Source organism: Papaver somniferum, chromosome 7, assembly GCF_003573695.1.
Source record: "Papaver somniferum cultivar HN1 chromosome 7, ASM357369v1, whole genome shotgun sequence".
NCBI lineage: Eukaryota > Viridiplantae > Streptophyta > Magnoliopsida > Ranunculales > Papaveraceae > Papaver > Papaver somniferum.
This window is the reverse complement of record NC_039364.1, coordinates 61,212,617-61,227,512: the sequence shown is the minus strand read 5'-3', so window position 1 is coordinate 61,227,512 and position 14,896 is coordinate 61,212,617. Positions and strand designations below refer to the sequence as shown.

At 34.7% G+C, this 14,896-nt stretch overlaps 1 protein-coding gene across 1 annotated transcript; it reads right to left on the bottom strand.

Moving 5' to 3' along the window:
* Positions 1–955: 955 nt before the first annotated feature.
* LOC113294687 lies at positions 956–1,848 on the bottom strand. The gene is made up of 2 exons (XM_026543066.1): positions 1,822–1,848; positions 956–1,717 (listed from the first exon to the last, which is right to left on the bottom strand). The coding sequence occupies exons 1-2, from the start codon at positions 1,846–1,848 to the stop codon at positions 956–958; spliced, it is 789 nt and encodes a 262-aa protein (XP_026398851.1).
* Between the last annotated feature and the right edge of the window lie 13,048 nt (positions 1,849–14,896).

The window sequence follows — 14,896 nt, the reverse complement described above, 5'->3', positions numbered from 1 at the left end:
GATTTCATACTCATTTTATGATTGAGTATTAACTGAAAAAATAAATTGGTTAGCCTGAATCGGTCTGCACGATACATATGTAAAAACCGATTCCTGACATTGCATAACATGAATCAGTTTATAAGAATGCTCATGTAATCCGATTCTAACAAAAAAAAAAAATACCGAAAAATTGAGAACAACAATCGCTTTACTCGACACACATACAAAATCCGATTCTAACATTATACATCAACAATCGGTTTTTATAAGTGCTAATGTAATCCGATTCTGGTTCAAATTTCTCGAACCAGAAAACATATCAAGGACAATCGGTCTTTGTGGGAATGAACATAAACCATTTCTATTTGCAATCGGGTCACATATACATTAACGTTAACCGATTCTGATAAACCAGGAAAAATTTGATTTCAAAATTTTCAATTTTTGAGCAATTTTATGTTACTAAAACCTAATTTATAGGATTGGGTTGAGAAGAAAAGAAGAAGAATCAGTTGAAGTGGAGATGGAAATGAATTTGATTTTGATTTTAGTTTTAGTTTTTAATTTTATGATTTTAGTTTTATGATTTTGATTTTGATTTTAGTTTTTAAATTTTTTGATTTTAGTTTTATGATTTTAATTTTAGTTTTTAATTTTATGATTAGGATTTGATGGGGACAAATTAGTAGTATTAATATTTGATAGAGGGTAAAATGGTAGTTTCATCAAACTTAGACACCCCTTATCATTCTTTATGGGTTGGATGAAAAAATCCATAGGCCCCAATTAAGTGGCATAGGCCCCAATTTAGCCAGGCTAATTAGGCCCACCCTGCTTTTTGGTGTTGGTCATGTTTAAATATTAAACAATCTTTCTCACTTTATACTTAAAAACTTTTTACTCATTTATGCAATTATGCTAGATAGATCAGGCAGGGTTTTTTTTTATGCAAAAAGAAATTTTATTGAGAGAATTAAAATGCTACATGATTTTCTTTATCAATCCACTCTTTTATATCCCGAGGAAGAGTAGAATGAAAAGAGAAATGAGACTTAGTTATTATAGCTTTCTTGTCTAGTTTATCTGCGACACCATTTGCCTCTCTTTTAACAGAGATGCATTTCCAATTCTCTAATCTACCAAGCAAATACCTAATATCTAAAATAAAATGTTGATTCATCCAATAAACATATGAAATTTTCTCATTGATGGACTTAATGACTATCTCACTATCACTCTCAAAAATAACATTAGTGAAGTTCTTCATAACTGCCAAAGTAACAGCTGCAAGCATAGCCCTGCACTCTAGCTCCTCCACTTCAATTCCTTGTTTCATTTCTCCATCAAAGTATTCCCCTTGTACTCGAAAACAGACATCTGCAAAATCCCTAACAATCAGACCAATTCCACCTTGAGAGTTAAGCTGTTTAAAAGAAGCATCTAAGTTGATTTTTAAAAAACCAGACTCAGGAGGCTTCCACCTGTTGACCTGCAAATGAGCATTATTGATACTTGAATTATGAACATTAAAAATAGTAAGATTATTAATCTCTGCAACTGAGATGTCCCTGTTAGGATCCTTATTCTGAAATTTTTTGGTGCATCTGTCTTTCCAAATAGTCCAGGCAGTTACCATAAGGGTTTTGTTCGTGTCATCTCTAGTAATGCCTGACCCAAAAACTAAGTTTGCACTAACTGAGAACCAAGAAATAACCCAATGTATAAAAGAACCATGCTGAGCAAAGATTGTAGTCACATTAATACTAACTGCTAACCAAATAGATCTAGCATAGGGAAAATCTAGAAAGAGATGATCACAAGATTCAACAACATGATTACATAAACTACAGTGAACCTCAATGTCATTTTTATATCTAAAAAGCTTGTCTCTAGTTGGGATTATGTCCCTAATACATTTCCAAATGAATAGTTTAACCTTATGAGGAATTTTAATTTTCCAGAGTGATTTCCAAACCCGAGCTGGGACAATAATGGTTGATCAGGCAGGTATTTTTAGGTTGCCCTCTAATGTTTCTTCTGATTTCGGTTCTAGAACATATGATATATTTTTGCAACAGTCTTAATTTCTTCCTGACTCTAGATCCATGTTATCCAGTGTACCTTCATGAGTTTGCGAGAGTGCAGGAAAAACTGCTAGTAACTTACTTCCTAGATGACAACTAGTTTCTCACCCGTGCGATGCACGGGTATGTTTCTTGCTTATGGAATATTAAACGCCCATTATGAAAAAATATTATAAATTATAAAATTGGTAACAAATCAAGAAATATAATAATCTTCTTACAAATAAAGAATTAATAAGCTAATATCTGAGTTGGTGTGAAAAAAAGAAAATTACCCAAAAAGGATAAACTAAATACAATCCCCAATAAATATAAATCCCAAGGGAGACAATGAAATGAAAATGAACTTCTTTTTAGCATCGTTCTTCAATATCGTTTATGCCATGACTATAAAGTATTCTTCTATCTCCCGGTAAGGAACGATAGTTGTCTTGGATGAAAAGTATACATTTGTTTCCTCTGTATAGGTAAAAAATATTGCAGTCACTAACTGAACCCCCTCATTCAGTAGCCATAATGAAATGCGATAATCGATCGGTTGATGGTTGTTTAGGCGGCCAAGGTCATGGAAGTTGCTCCCGCTCTTACTCGTCCATAAATGACACTATCCAATTTATGAATCATATGAATCACATGATAATGAGTTCATATACCCTTATGTTATATTCTTAAATGAATATGTGGTGAAGCATGGCTTATTCTCAGTTAGGAAAATGGAATGCACAGAATGGTCTCCAGTCATGTCTCTCTAACAAATCTTTCAGCGAGACATAGTCTAAACTGTTTCCTTTTTTTAAGTTTCAATTTCAAGAACAATTAATATTCAGTAGTTTTACTTTCATCATCAAGATAAACCGAGCAAGAAATAAGAAACATTTAGATGATTTTATCAATAAAATCATGTTGCTGCGCATCAATACCAAGTACCTCTTCTCTCTCAGTGATCTTGTCTATCACAATGTAACATATATAATCCATCTCGACGAAGAGAATAGTAGCAACTGTTTGGGAATAGATAGAGGTGTCCATCTCCCCATCCATTTCCATGGTAAACCTCAAATGAGGTAGTCTAAACTGCACTACTTTATCATCACCAGTCTATATTGCGCTACTCTATCATCACCTCCCCGTAATAATAAAAATTACCCATACCACCACCACTATAACTTTGACATCGTCAAGAAGTCTAACTTGCTGTAAATTGGAAGTCAAAAAAATATTAAATATTAAATAACAATAGACTGGTGGTATGGGTGATTTCAATGCACAATTAGTATACGTTGCTTTCCATTCTATAATAGCGCGTCCGCTTCAAGTTGTTGACATCCTAGGAATTGGATTATAGGGTAATCCTTTACAGAAATTATGAGAATTAAATTCCTAGAAATGAATTACCCTGTAAAGGAGATTTTTTGAGAGGAAATAAAATAACGAATTAGGAGGGGTAGTATAGCCATTTATTATCGATTACCTTGATTCCAATTACTTTCCATCGGTGAATCAACGGAAAAGAAAACAACAGATTTGTTAGTGTTATTCGGTTGGGGGATTGGAACAAAATAAAAAATACTAAATCATGCACTTACTTGAAACAAAGTACGAAAACTTGAAACAAAGAATGAAAATAAAGTTAAGATTTCAATCCCAACCATATTACATTCTGCTTCAGGAAAAAAAATTAAATTTGTTACTCGATTTCAATCGAAAACATCCCTCTGGTTTTTCAGTGAAACAAATCAATTGTTATATAAATATCACACGTTTTAACTTATTGAAAGTAAAATACAAATCCGTTGCTTACAATGTAGCTTACAATGTAAACGAAAGAGGAAAATAGAGATTTACATGGGCCAGTTTACCAAACAAAAATATCTACTTAGATAATTATTGGCCATAATATCGACATCATCAAGATTACCTCAACAAAACAACGACTACAATTGCAGTATTGAATTACTGCACTGTAAAGACCCTCAAGCTCGTCAACGCTATTAGACCAGTCAAGAGACATCTTAGCCTCTAATAACTCGATTAGTCTAACACGAACGTTAATTAATAGAAATTAGTATAACAACGATCTTGATACAAAAGTAGTACCACTAGATAGATCACGAAAAGTTACGCGGAATACATTGCTCGAACGTGTCAATCATATACCAGACGAAGAAGTAATCATCAGTTGCGTATGAAGGGTGATATGGTTTTTGAAGCTCAACCGACCTGGCTGCCCATATTAGTTTTCTGGGTGCCTTAAGAAGTTTTGATAGGCCTTATCCCCAGCTGAATCGAGAAGATTAACTCATTATCTTTTCTATCTTCTTCTTTCTTCTTTTTCTTCTCCTCTTCTTTCTCTTCTCTGTTTCTCTTCCATTTAGAGATTGAGAGTCAGTCGAAGGATGCACAGTCTGTTGATAAAGATGTATCAATCGAGGATAGAGGTTGTTGTTGTCTGTTGCTGATTTAAAATCGAAGGAGAAAGTAGATCAGTGAGTTAGAGTTCCAGTTGATTGGTTTAGGTTTGATTTGAGATGACGATTGAAGATGGGTTTCGAGAGCTTAAGTAGAAAAGGAAGATTGTTATATCAATTTGAAGATTAGGTTTCAGAGAAGAAGAGTACTTTGATAATTATGGTTTTTGCATGTTGTTTTGGAGTTCGAATTAGTGTTCTAAGAGGAGAATTGAAGGATGGGTTTGCGTTAATTGAAGACTTGGATTGAGATTTTGATCTTAGGTGAAGTAGAAGCTCATGCAATCGAAATTAGAATTAGGGTTTCATACTGATTCTGAATTCAAATGGAAATAGAAGGTTTACTGGGTTGTTAAGAGATGAAGAACGAAAGGGTTGTGTTGAATTAACATTGGGGAGATGTTTTGGTAGTGAATCGATGAATTAAGGTTTGATTCTGTTTTGATGGAGGTCTGAGAATTGAATTAGAATTTGATGAGAACTGTTACTGATGATGGGAGTGTTTCGGTGTTGGATGAACTGAGCTGGTGGTTTGTTGATGTGCAAGATGAGTATTGAATCAAGCTAAACCAAGAAGAAGAGACAATTGGTTAAGAGAAGCTGTTTAGAGGTAATTATTCTTCTTAGTTAACTTGGTATTGTTTATGTACTTTCATTACTGAGTTATGAGTTTGTTAAATTGATCTAAGTTATGAGATAGATGTATGTGTATGGAACTGGAGGAGGAATTATTACACTGAACTGGTGATTGAGACAATGAAGAGATGGAGATGGTGGATATGAAATTGAGCTACAGTTGTAGACTGTTGAACTGCTGGTGCATAAATGGCTAAGATGAACATGGTGATGTTGATGTGAGAATTTATAAAATTACGGTTTGAATATCTGGTTGTGGCGTGTTGGTGTGAATTGGTGACCTTGCAAAACAGTAAATGGTGATGATAAAATCTGGTGGAGGGAAAGATGAGACCTGGAATGATGTGATGATTGTGTTAGTTCTAATATGTGGATTGCAGGTGGTTGCAGCTGATGATGGGCATTGGCTATGAGTATGTATGTCAATGGAGGAGGATATGGGTGTTATGAGTTGATCTGAGTTAATGTTGTTGTGGCAGAGGAAGAATATGAATGAAATGTTGATGTTCGATGTAAATAGGTGGAACTGGAATGGTATGACAGTGTAGGAAAATGTGTTGATGCTGTGAGAGTTGATATGGGTTTGGTTACAGAGGTTTGTATTAGATTGTAGTGAAACTGAATGAAGAGAAGTTAAAGTGTTTATTGTGTTGAATGAGAGTTAGATGAATGTGGTGAAGTTGAGCTAGTAGTTTGATAGAAAGAGTGAAAGCTTGAAACTGCAATTGCAGGTAATTTATAGTTGTAACTTGTATTTGTAATTGATTTTGAAGTTCATTTAGAAAGAACGAATAGATTGTTATTGAAATGAAATCTGTAATAGAAGTTTAGCTTAGGCTTGTGGCCTCTTATTTTCATCCCAGTCAGTGTCTGACTTAGCTGACTCAGTTTCTGACTGAGTTGTATCGGTGTTGATTCACCGAGTTTATCTATCTTGACCGAGTTGACTCAGTTGGCCGATCTAGACCTTAGAATTTGACTATTTGACCCTGGACATTGACCCGACCTTGGCTGTTGGCTGTCAGTTGACCTTTGACCGTTAGACCGTCAGTGACTGTTAGTTGACTTTGTTGGACTTGGGCTTATGGCAGTTTTCTTAATTAGATGTTTTGGACCTCTTGTGGTCCTTATTAGACTTTGGTTTCTTCTACAAAGTTGTAGATATTCACAAGACCTAGTTAAGGGATTATAGAACCAACCTAATTGAATTAGTAAACCTTAGATAGGTTAAAAATAGATAATAAAATGGTGTAGAAGAATAAATGGGCTTAGAATCATTAGATAGACTTGTATGATTTTTGTGTGAGTCATTTTGGCTAGATTCTTAGAGTTCTTGTGTGATTAACAGTTAGTCTGTATTAACAACGATCGATTCAAAGGATGAACCAGTGGATCGTGGATCTCGAGGTAGGCGTGACTTGTCATCAAAAGAGGTGGGAATTTATATTGGACTCTATTGTGATTATTGTTGTTTTCCGTTACAAAAGTTTTATGTTTAACAAATTCATGCATTGTCTGGTTGTGCTTTCTATGCATTGTTTAACTTTGAATTACGAAAATTCTATTATTTCATTTAATCTTTCCATTGCTTGGAAAGGAATCGTAATGCTTTGTTCGTCTTTATGAATTGTTTGGGAAATAAGAATTTCCATTTGATTGTTTGGAAATAAGAATTTTCATCCGTGGTATATAGGATACGGCTCCTTCATTTACTGGTGCGGGACGAGTCACCATATTATTATCTAGGTGCGGGACGAGTCACCATATTATTACATTGTTTAGAAGGAGTTAGTTCCATATACATGATTGTTTACCTCTGTGAATTGGTTGTGTTTAGTGTTTAGGGAAAACATGAATTATTTTCAAATCATTTTCAATGATTGCATGAAAGTTAAATGTTATTCCTACGGGGCACCCCTTTTAGGGATGATGTGCTCACCCATTCCCACTTTCAGTTTTCAGAAACAGATCAGAGTTGCGCAGCGGAAGCTTCGAGGAGTTGAGTCCGTTAGTTGGTTAACTTTTGCTATGTTTATTATGTTGTATATTGTATTTGTAAACCAAATGATTATTGTATATGTATCATTTGAGAGGAGTTCTTATATATATATTTCTGAGCGGGGCTAGTTTTGGGTTAAATTTTGTAGCAGATTTCTTAATTGATTGTTTAAATAAATGATTTAGATTTTATTACCTTTTATTTAGTTAATCTCTTGGGTTAGTCAGCTGCTAGCTTAGGGGGCGCTACACGCAATTTATTTCAAACACAACGTAAAAAAGTAATTAAGTGAAAGGAATTACGGTCGAAGGATTTGGGTAAAAGATCAATTTCTTTGCACTCGAGAAACCCATGAAGAGATCAAAATCTCAGCCTTAAATATCCGCAGTTCGATATATAAAGTCAAGGATGAAATTATGAAGAATTATGAAGTGTTAATTCGTTTAGTAACGACCTCTCCAATTGTAGGTATTTTTTGCGGCTGCTCATGGAGACAACACATATGGGTATTAATAATTTATAACTGGTTAAGATTAATTTAATTTACATTCGGGAGCTGTCAACTCAATCAACTTGAACATGTTGATTTTTTCTCTTGTAATAACTGAAAGCAAGGGTGGAAGTTCAGTCGATACTAAAAAAGCGGGGTACAACAACCTCTCCCAATATTTCGATTAGCAATCTGTATGGACTAATTCTAATATACTTTTAAGAGAATCAACTAGACAGTCAGACTCAATCTTAATAAAAAGTATATCAAGGAGTTAATATCTCTCTCACTTGATTTGATCTTTACTCAAGCAAATAAGAATTTGCGAGTCTTTATCAAATACAAGGATAATAAACTTGGATAGTACCAAAGACCAATATCCAAGGATCAATCAATTTCCAATCAACAACCAAATGTTGGATTTCATAATTGATCTATACAATGCACAACCTGTGATATTTCAATTATATAACAAAATATAATGTGGAATAGAAATAACACAAACACCAGAAATTTTGTTAACGAGGAAACCGCAAATGCAGAAAAATCCCGGGACCTAGTCCAGATTGAACATCACACTGCATTAAGCCGTTACAGATACTAGCCTACTACAAACTAACTTCGGTCTGGATTGTAGTTGAACCCTAATCAATATCACATTGATTCAAGGTACAGTTGCGCTCCTTACGTCTCTGATCCCAGCAGGATACTACGCACTTGATTCCCTTAGCTGATATCACCCACAACCAAGAGTTGCTACAACCCAAAGTCGAAGACTTCAATAAACAAATCTGTATCACACAGAAAAGTCTATGATAATAGATAAATCTGTCTCCCACAGATAAACCTACGAGTTTTGTTCCGTCTTTTGATAAATCAAGATGAACATGAACCAATTGATAAACCAGACTTATATTCCCGAAGAACAACCTAGTATTATCAATGACCTCGCAATAATCTAAATTGTATGGTAGCGAAACTAGATATTGTGGAATCACAAACGATGAGACGAAGATTTTTGTGATTTCTTTTTATCTTGCTCTATCAGAGATATAATCTCAAGTCAATTATTTTAATTGAACTCGTATGATAGAAAATGGCAAGATCATATCGCTCAACTACAAGAGAAGTAGTTTTGTCTGGCTTCACAACCCCAATGAAGTCTTTTAGTCGTTAACCGACAGGGTCTCGAGAAGAAACCTACGGTTAAAGGAGAATTGACTCTAGCAAAACCAACTAGTATCACACAGGAGATGTGAGGATTAGTTTTTCCAGTTGCTAGACATATCCCTAATGTAGTTTTCAAATCAGGGTTTGCAATCTTAGTTACCTTGGTAACAAAGCATTCAATATTCACCGTTAGATGAAAAACCTAACTTATTCAAGATAATATCTTTCAACCGTTAGATCGAAACTTAGCTTGTCTCACACACAAATGAAATGTATTCATTTAGGTTTGAGTAACCATAACTAAACGTGTACATTGGGTTGGTTCACAAATAGTTAACCAATGGTTAGCCATATGATCACTTTCATATTAACCGTATTCATATTTCTCATAACTAGTTCAAATGACTCATAAGAACTAGTTCAAGAGTTGTTCAATTGCTTAGGTCTTTATTCATAGACACAATTGAAACAAAATCGGTTTGATTCACTTGAATCAATTCCTGAACAATATAGCCACAGTTTGCATTCCTTATTGATTATTGTTTTAAGTTCATGAAACTACCGATTTGAGAATTAACCAGCTTGGGTACGCGTACGGGTAAGCGTACATTAGCTAGCGGATTTGAGTTTACAAACTCAGCAGAAATTTTCGGTTCGAAAACTCGGCGGGTACGCGTACGGGTATGCGTACCTAATGTGACTGTTTTACTAGTTTCCAAACTTACAAACTCAGCAGAAATTTTCGGTATGAAAACTTCCACCAGTACGCGTACCTAACCTGTCTCCTTCACCAATACCGCATGCACACATATGCACGCACTTGGTTTCCGACACATGGATTTATACACTAATGTGCGAACACACTATATGCTTATATCCATAGTTGGTAATCTCAACTCTACATTTCAATCATTGAAACATTCTTCTATAATGTTATAATAGTTGTTAGACAAAAAGAATCGACTATCGTCATCAAAGCTATTTTCAAGATTGAAACGTCATCATGACTTACGTCACGGGTAAAGATGAAAATGGTTAAAGCAAAATCTCACCAACACATATTTCGAGAAAAAGATAGGCCAGTAAACTCTGCTCGAAATAACAAATGTGCATGTATTGAAAACAATCATACTTATACGATTTTTGTCTCAAGAGTAGGAGATAGAGTAGATAGACTTTTAAGTGACAGATGAGTTCAAGTCTCCACATGCATTTTGGTCGGATGAAGTTCCACTGGTTCCTTGAGTAGTTCTTCGTCTTCGTAAGATAATCGCCATGGAGTCTGGAGCTCAACTATAGCTAACTATCCTAGACCGAGACTTAGTCATAAGTAAACTAGAAATCAAGACATATAGTATTGATCTCTAACACTGACAAACATGCTTGAGATAGCAACGCATGCGAGTTCGACCGAGCAATGCTCTGACAATCTTCCCCTTTGTCAATTTTAGTGACACAACTATCAATACATATATTACAAAATAGATAAAACTTTGTACCTTCTCGTCCACATGCTTGATCTCCTTGGTGCTTCAACATTACTCGAAAACTTCGTCTTTTCCAAGTACTCCCATGATTCCATAGATGTTCAATTCAGCATCATAGTTGTTGAAGTTCCGTAGCCATAACAATAAGAAAACAAAAGCTCTCGATCATTGTTATTCAGTGTCATAGTATTATTACACAGCATCAAAGTTCTTATATCACAACTTCGACAACAATACTATGGTGGTATGTATCACTCTCCCTTAGTCAATACTTTCGTCTCAACATGAAAACCACTCCCCCTTACATAATGACCCGTAAAACACGTAAATCATATGTATTTGTAGTGTGAACTACATATTAATTCTCCCCCCTTTTTGTCAATAAAATTGGCAAAGGTACGAAAACGGGATCCTAATGAAATTTCCACGAAGACACTTCAACACCAATGAAAAGTACATATCAATTTATTTAGATGCAATCATAAAGCCGAAGCTAAATGCATTCATCAAGGAGTTTATAAAGATACAAGATAACCCCTAAATAATTCCACAGCCACACTCCAAAAAGATATGGAAATTAAGCGCAAGTTCAAAAGAACTCTCTCCCGTTTGATGTCATTCCCGAAAGAACAACAAGAGTGACCTTACTTTTACAAGAAAATAAGGATTTTATTGGACACCAAAAACCATAATGAAATGATTTTCTATATCAAAAATTCTCAATTATACTAAACAAAAATAAACCCATGATTAATTTAATCGGAATACTCAATCAAATTAAACACAAAAGTGATCAATTTAATTGAACATGCTCGACATAAGAGAACTTACGGAGCTATGACTATGTTAACCATAAAGGAATGATCAACTCAATCGTTTTATGCTCAACACAAGAAAACCTTATGGAGCATTGTAGTATACACATAAAATATGGATCAGGGAAAGATCAATACTGCGGCATATACAAAGATTCATTCTATTTCCATCACTATTTGCATAAAGACTTATAATAGACATAATCCTTGTAAACAAAAGATTTTAACCTATCTTCCATCAATAAATGACATAATAGGCTTAAGTTTACTAGTTTGCAAACTTACAAACTCAGCAGAAATTTTCGGTATGAAAACTTCCGCCAGTACGCGTACCTAACCTGTCTCCTTCACCAATACCGCATGCACACATATGCACGCACTTAGTTTCCGGCACATGGATTTATACACTAATGTGCGAACACACTATATGCTTATATTCATAGTTGGTAATATCAACTCTACATTTCAATCATTGAAACATTCTTGTATAATGTTATAATAGTCGTTAGACAAAAAGAATCGACTATCATCATCAAAGCTATTTTCAAGATTGAAACGTCATCATGACTTTCGTCACGGGTAAAGATGAAAATGGTTAAAGCAAAAGCTCACCAACATATATTTCGAGAAAAAGATAGGTGAGGAAACTCGGATCAAAATAGCAAATGTGTATGTATGAAAACTATCATACTTATACGACTTTTGTCTCAAGAGTAGGAGATAGAGTAGATAGACTTTTAAGTGACAGATGAGTTTAAGTCTCCACATACCTTTTGGTCGGTTGAAGTTCCACTGGTTCCTTGAGTAGTTCTTCGTCGTCGTAAGATAATCGCCATGGAGTCTGGAGCTCAACTATACCTAAATATCCTAGACCGAGACTTAGTCATAAGTAAACTAGAAATAAAGACATATAATTTTGATCACTAACATTGACAAACATGCTTGAGATAGCAAAGCATGCGATTTCGACCGAGGAATGCTCTAACAATCTCCCCCTTTGTCAATTTTAGTGACAAAACTATCAATACATATGGATTACAAAATAGATAAAACTTTGTAGCTTCTCGTCCACATGCTTGATCTCTGCTTCAACATTACTCGAAAACTTCGTCTTTTCCAAGTACTCCCATGATTCCATAGATGTTCAATTCAGCATCATAGTTGTTGAAGTTCCGTATCCATAACAATGAGAAAACAAAAGCTCTCAATCATTGTTATACAGTGTCATAGTATTATTACACATCATCAAAGTTCTTATATCACAACTTCGACAATAATACTATGGTGATATGTATCACTCCCCCTTTCAATACTTTCGTCTCAACATGAAAACTACTCCCCCTTACATAATGACCCGTAAAACACGTAAATCATATGTATTTGTAGTGTGAACTAAATATTAATTCTCCCCCCTTTTTGTCAATAAAATTGGCAAAGGTACGAAAACGGGATCCTAATGAAATTTCCACGAAGACACTTCAAGACCAATGAAAAGTACATATCAATTTATTTAGATGCAATCATAAAGCCGAAGCTAAATGCATTCATCAAGGAGTTTATAAAGATACAAGATAACCCCTAAATAATTCCACAGCCGCACTCCAAAAAGATATGGAAATTAAGCGCAAGTTCAAAAGAACTCTCTCCCGTTTGATGTCATTCCCGAAAGAACAACAAGAGTGACCTTACTTTTACAAGAAAATAAGGATTTTATTGGACACCAAAAACCATAATGAAATGATTTTCTATATCAAAAATTCTCAATTATACTAAACAAAAATAAACCTATGATTAATTTAATCGGAATACTCAATCAAATTAAACACAAAAGTGATCAATTTAATTGAACATGCTCGACATAAGAGAACTTACGGAGCTACGACTATGTTAACCATAAAGGAATGATCAACTCAATCGTTTTATGCTCAACACAAGAAAACCTTATGGAGCATTGTAGTATACACATAAAATATGGATCAGGGAAAGATCAATACTGCGGCATATACAAAGATTCATTCTATTTCCATCACTATTTGCATACAGACTTATAATAGACATAATCCTTGTAAACAAAAGATTTTAACCTATCTTCCATCAATAAATGACATAATAGGCTTAACTTTTGTTTGTCAAAAGTTCGTCGATCTTGTATCAATACATGCATATCGACATATAACCGAGATAAATTTTGAAAATATATGGGACAATAACAGTTCACGGACGCAAAAACACATATCCCATAACACATTGCAATATATAAAATCATAAAGATTAATACTGCAAAAATCATCTTCCAAACCAACTTCAGAATTTGAACAAATAAATCTAAAAACATGAAGATGAAAACGTCGGACATAGCTATGTGTACTCACAATAATGGACATTCCAAACTCTAGTTATTATTCTAAACAAAACACGAAAATAGAAGATTTACTAGACATTAAGATATTTGAAAAATTCCTTGTCGTCCCCGAACTCCTTGTCGTCAACAGCCATTGGAACATATGGTTCATGGAGGAAGGAGTCAATACCAATAAACCTTCTTGGCTGATGATATCGAACCAGGGCCTTCTGAATTTCCAATGATCTTAAAACACAAGCCTTTATTTGTTGAATCTCTTTTCTTGCCAGCTTCAACTCTTCAAGAACATCAGAAAACTTCTGAGAGTTTGAAGGAACAACTCTTGGCTTCCTCGCATTCCTTCTTTTTCTTTTTAAAGTTGGAGGCAATTGAGATTTATCTTTTTCCTTAGTGATTGATGGCTTAACAATCATATTGACATCTTTTCCATCAGAAGACATGATGCTTGGAGTTTCCATGAAATCACGGTTTTGTGAGAGGAATTCACAATCAAAACTCAACAAGCAGTCTTAAGATATAAAGTGTATCAGAGAAGGAAAAAGGAATGTAGGGTTTCGAAACATTTAATTAGGTTCGTACACGTTCAACTCACAACCCTATAAAGTGTAGAATTGTCGATAATAACCCTCTTCTTTTGGAAAACAGGTCCTTTTCAATATCAACAGTGATATGAAGGAATTCCAAAAACCAAGCAACACAAAGCTAGAAAACATAACAAAGACTATAAAATAATTGTTTTATTATTTTATTTTAAAGCCTGAGGTGTGCAAGATCTTGTCTCTTTTGAACAGGCGCATGAGACAAGATCCACATTACAACACAACCAAGTTGTGCTGTGGTGAACAACAATTTGTCCACCATGACCTTTTTGGTTGGAATTCATGGAAACCTACCTTTATGTATGTTTATACCATGTTTTCTTTTCTAATGGACTAGTTCTATCTTTGGAAACTAATCTCTTCGAGGAAGATAAGATCTTACATACCTCAGCTGTTTTCTCCGCGAGTTTAAGCTTGGTGGCTAGACGATCTGCTCTTCGTTGAAGCTTGTTGACATATCTCATCTTGTGTTTGTACTTGAAACACTTTGAAAACTCATGTCCCTTGAGATAACAATAGGATCATGTCAACGCAAAAGATGATTCATGCGCCTTTGAGACGCAAGCTGCTAGGCACAAGGTAGATCCTGAAACATTAAACGAAGGGTTTCCAACAGAGGGTTCAATTGATTCTTCCATCTTGATTGGTCTCTCTTCTAAAAGACTATCAAGATTGATGTATGTAATGCTACAATTATCAAAATCAATATTTTCACATAGAAGAGCAACACTTGATTTTTTGTCTTCATCGGAATCATAATTGTCAGACATCTCATCAAGTGTCGCAGCAAGACCTTTGTTCCCA

Excerpts from the sequence above, each read along its gene's own strand:
- LOC113294687 (XM_026543066.1), bottom strand. The coding sequence starts at position 1,848 with ATGACATTGAGGTTCACTGTAGTTTAT. Across the intron at positions 1,718-1,821 it reads TGAGGTTCACTGTAGTTTAT|CATGGTTCTTTTATACATTG; the intron begins GTAATCATGTTG and ends ATCTTTGCTCAG.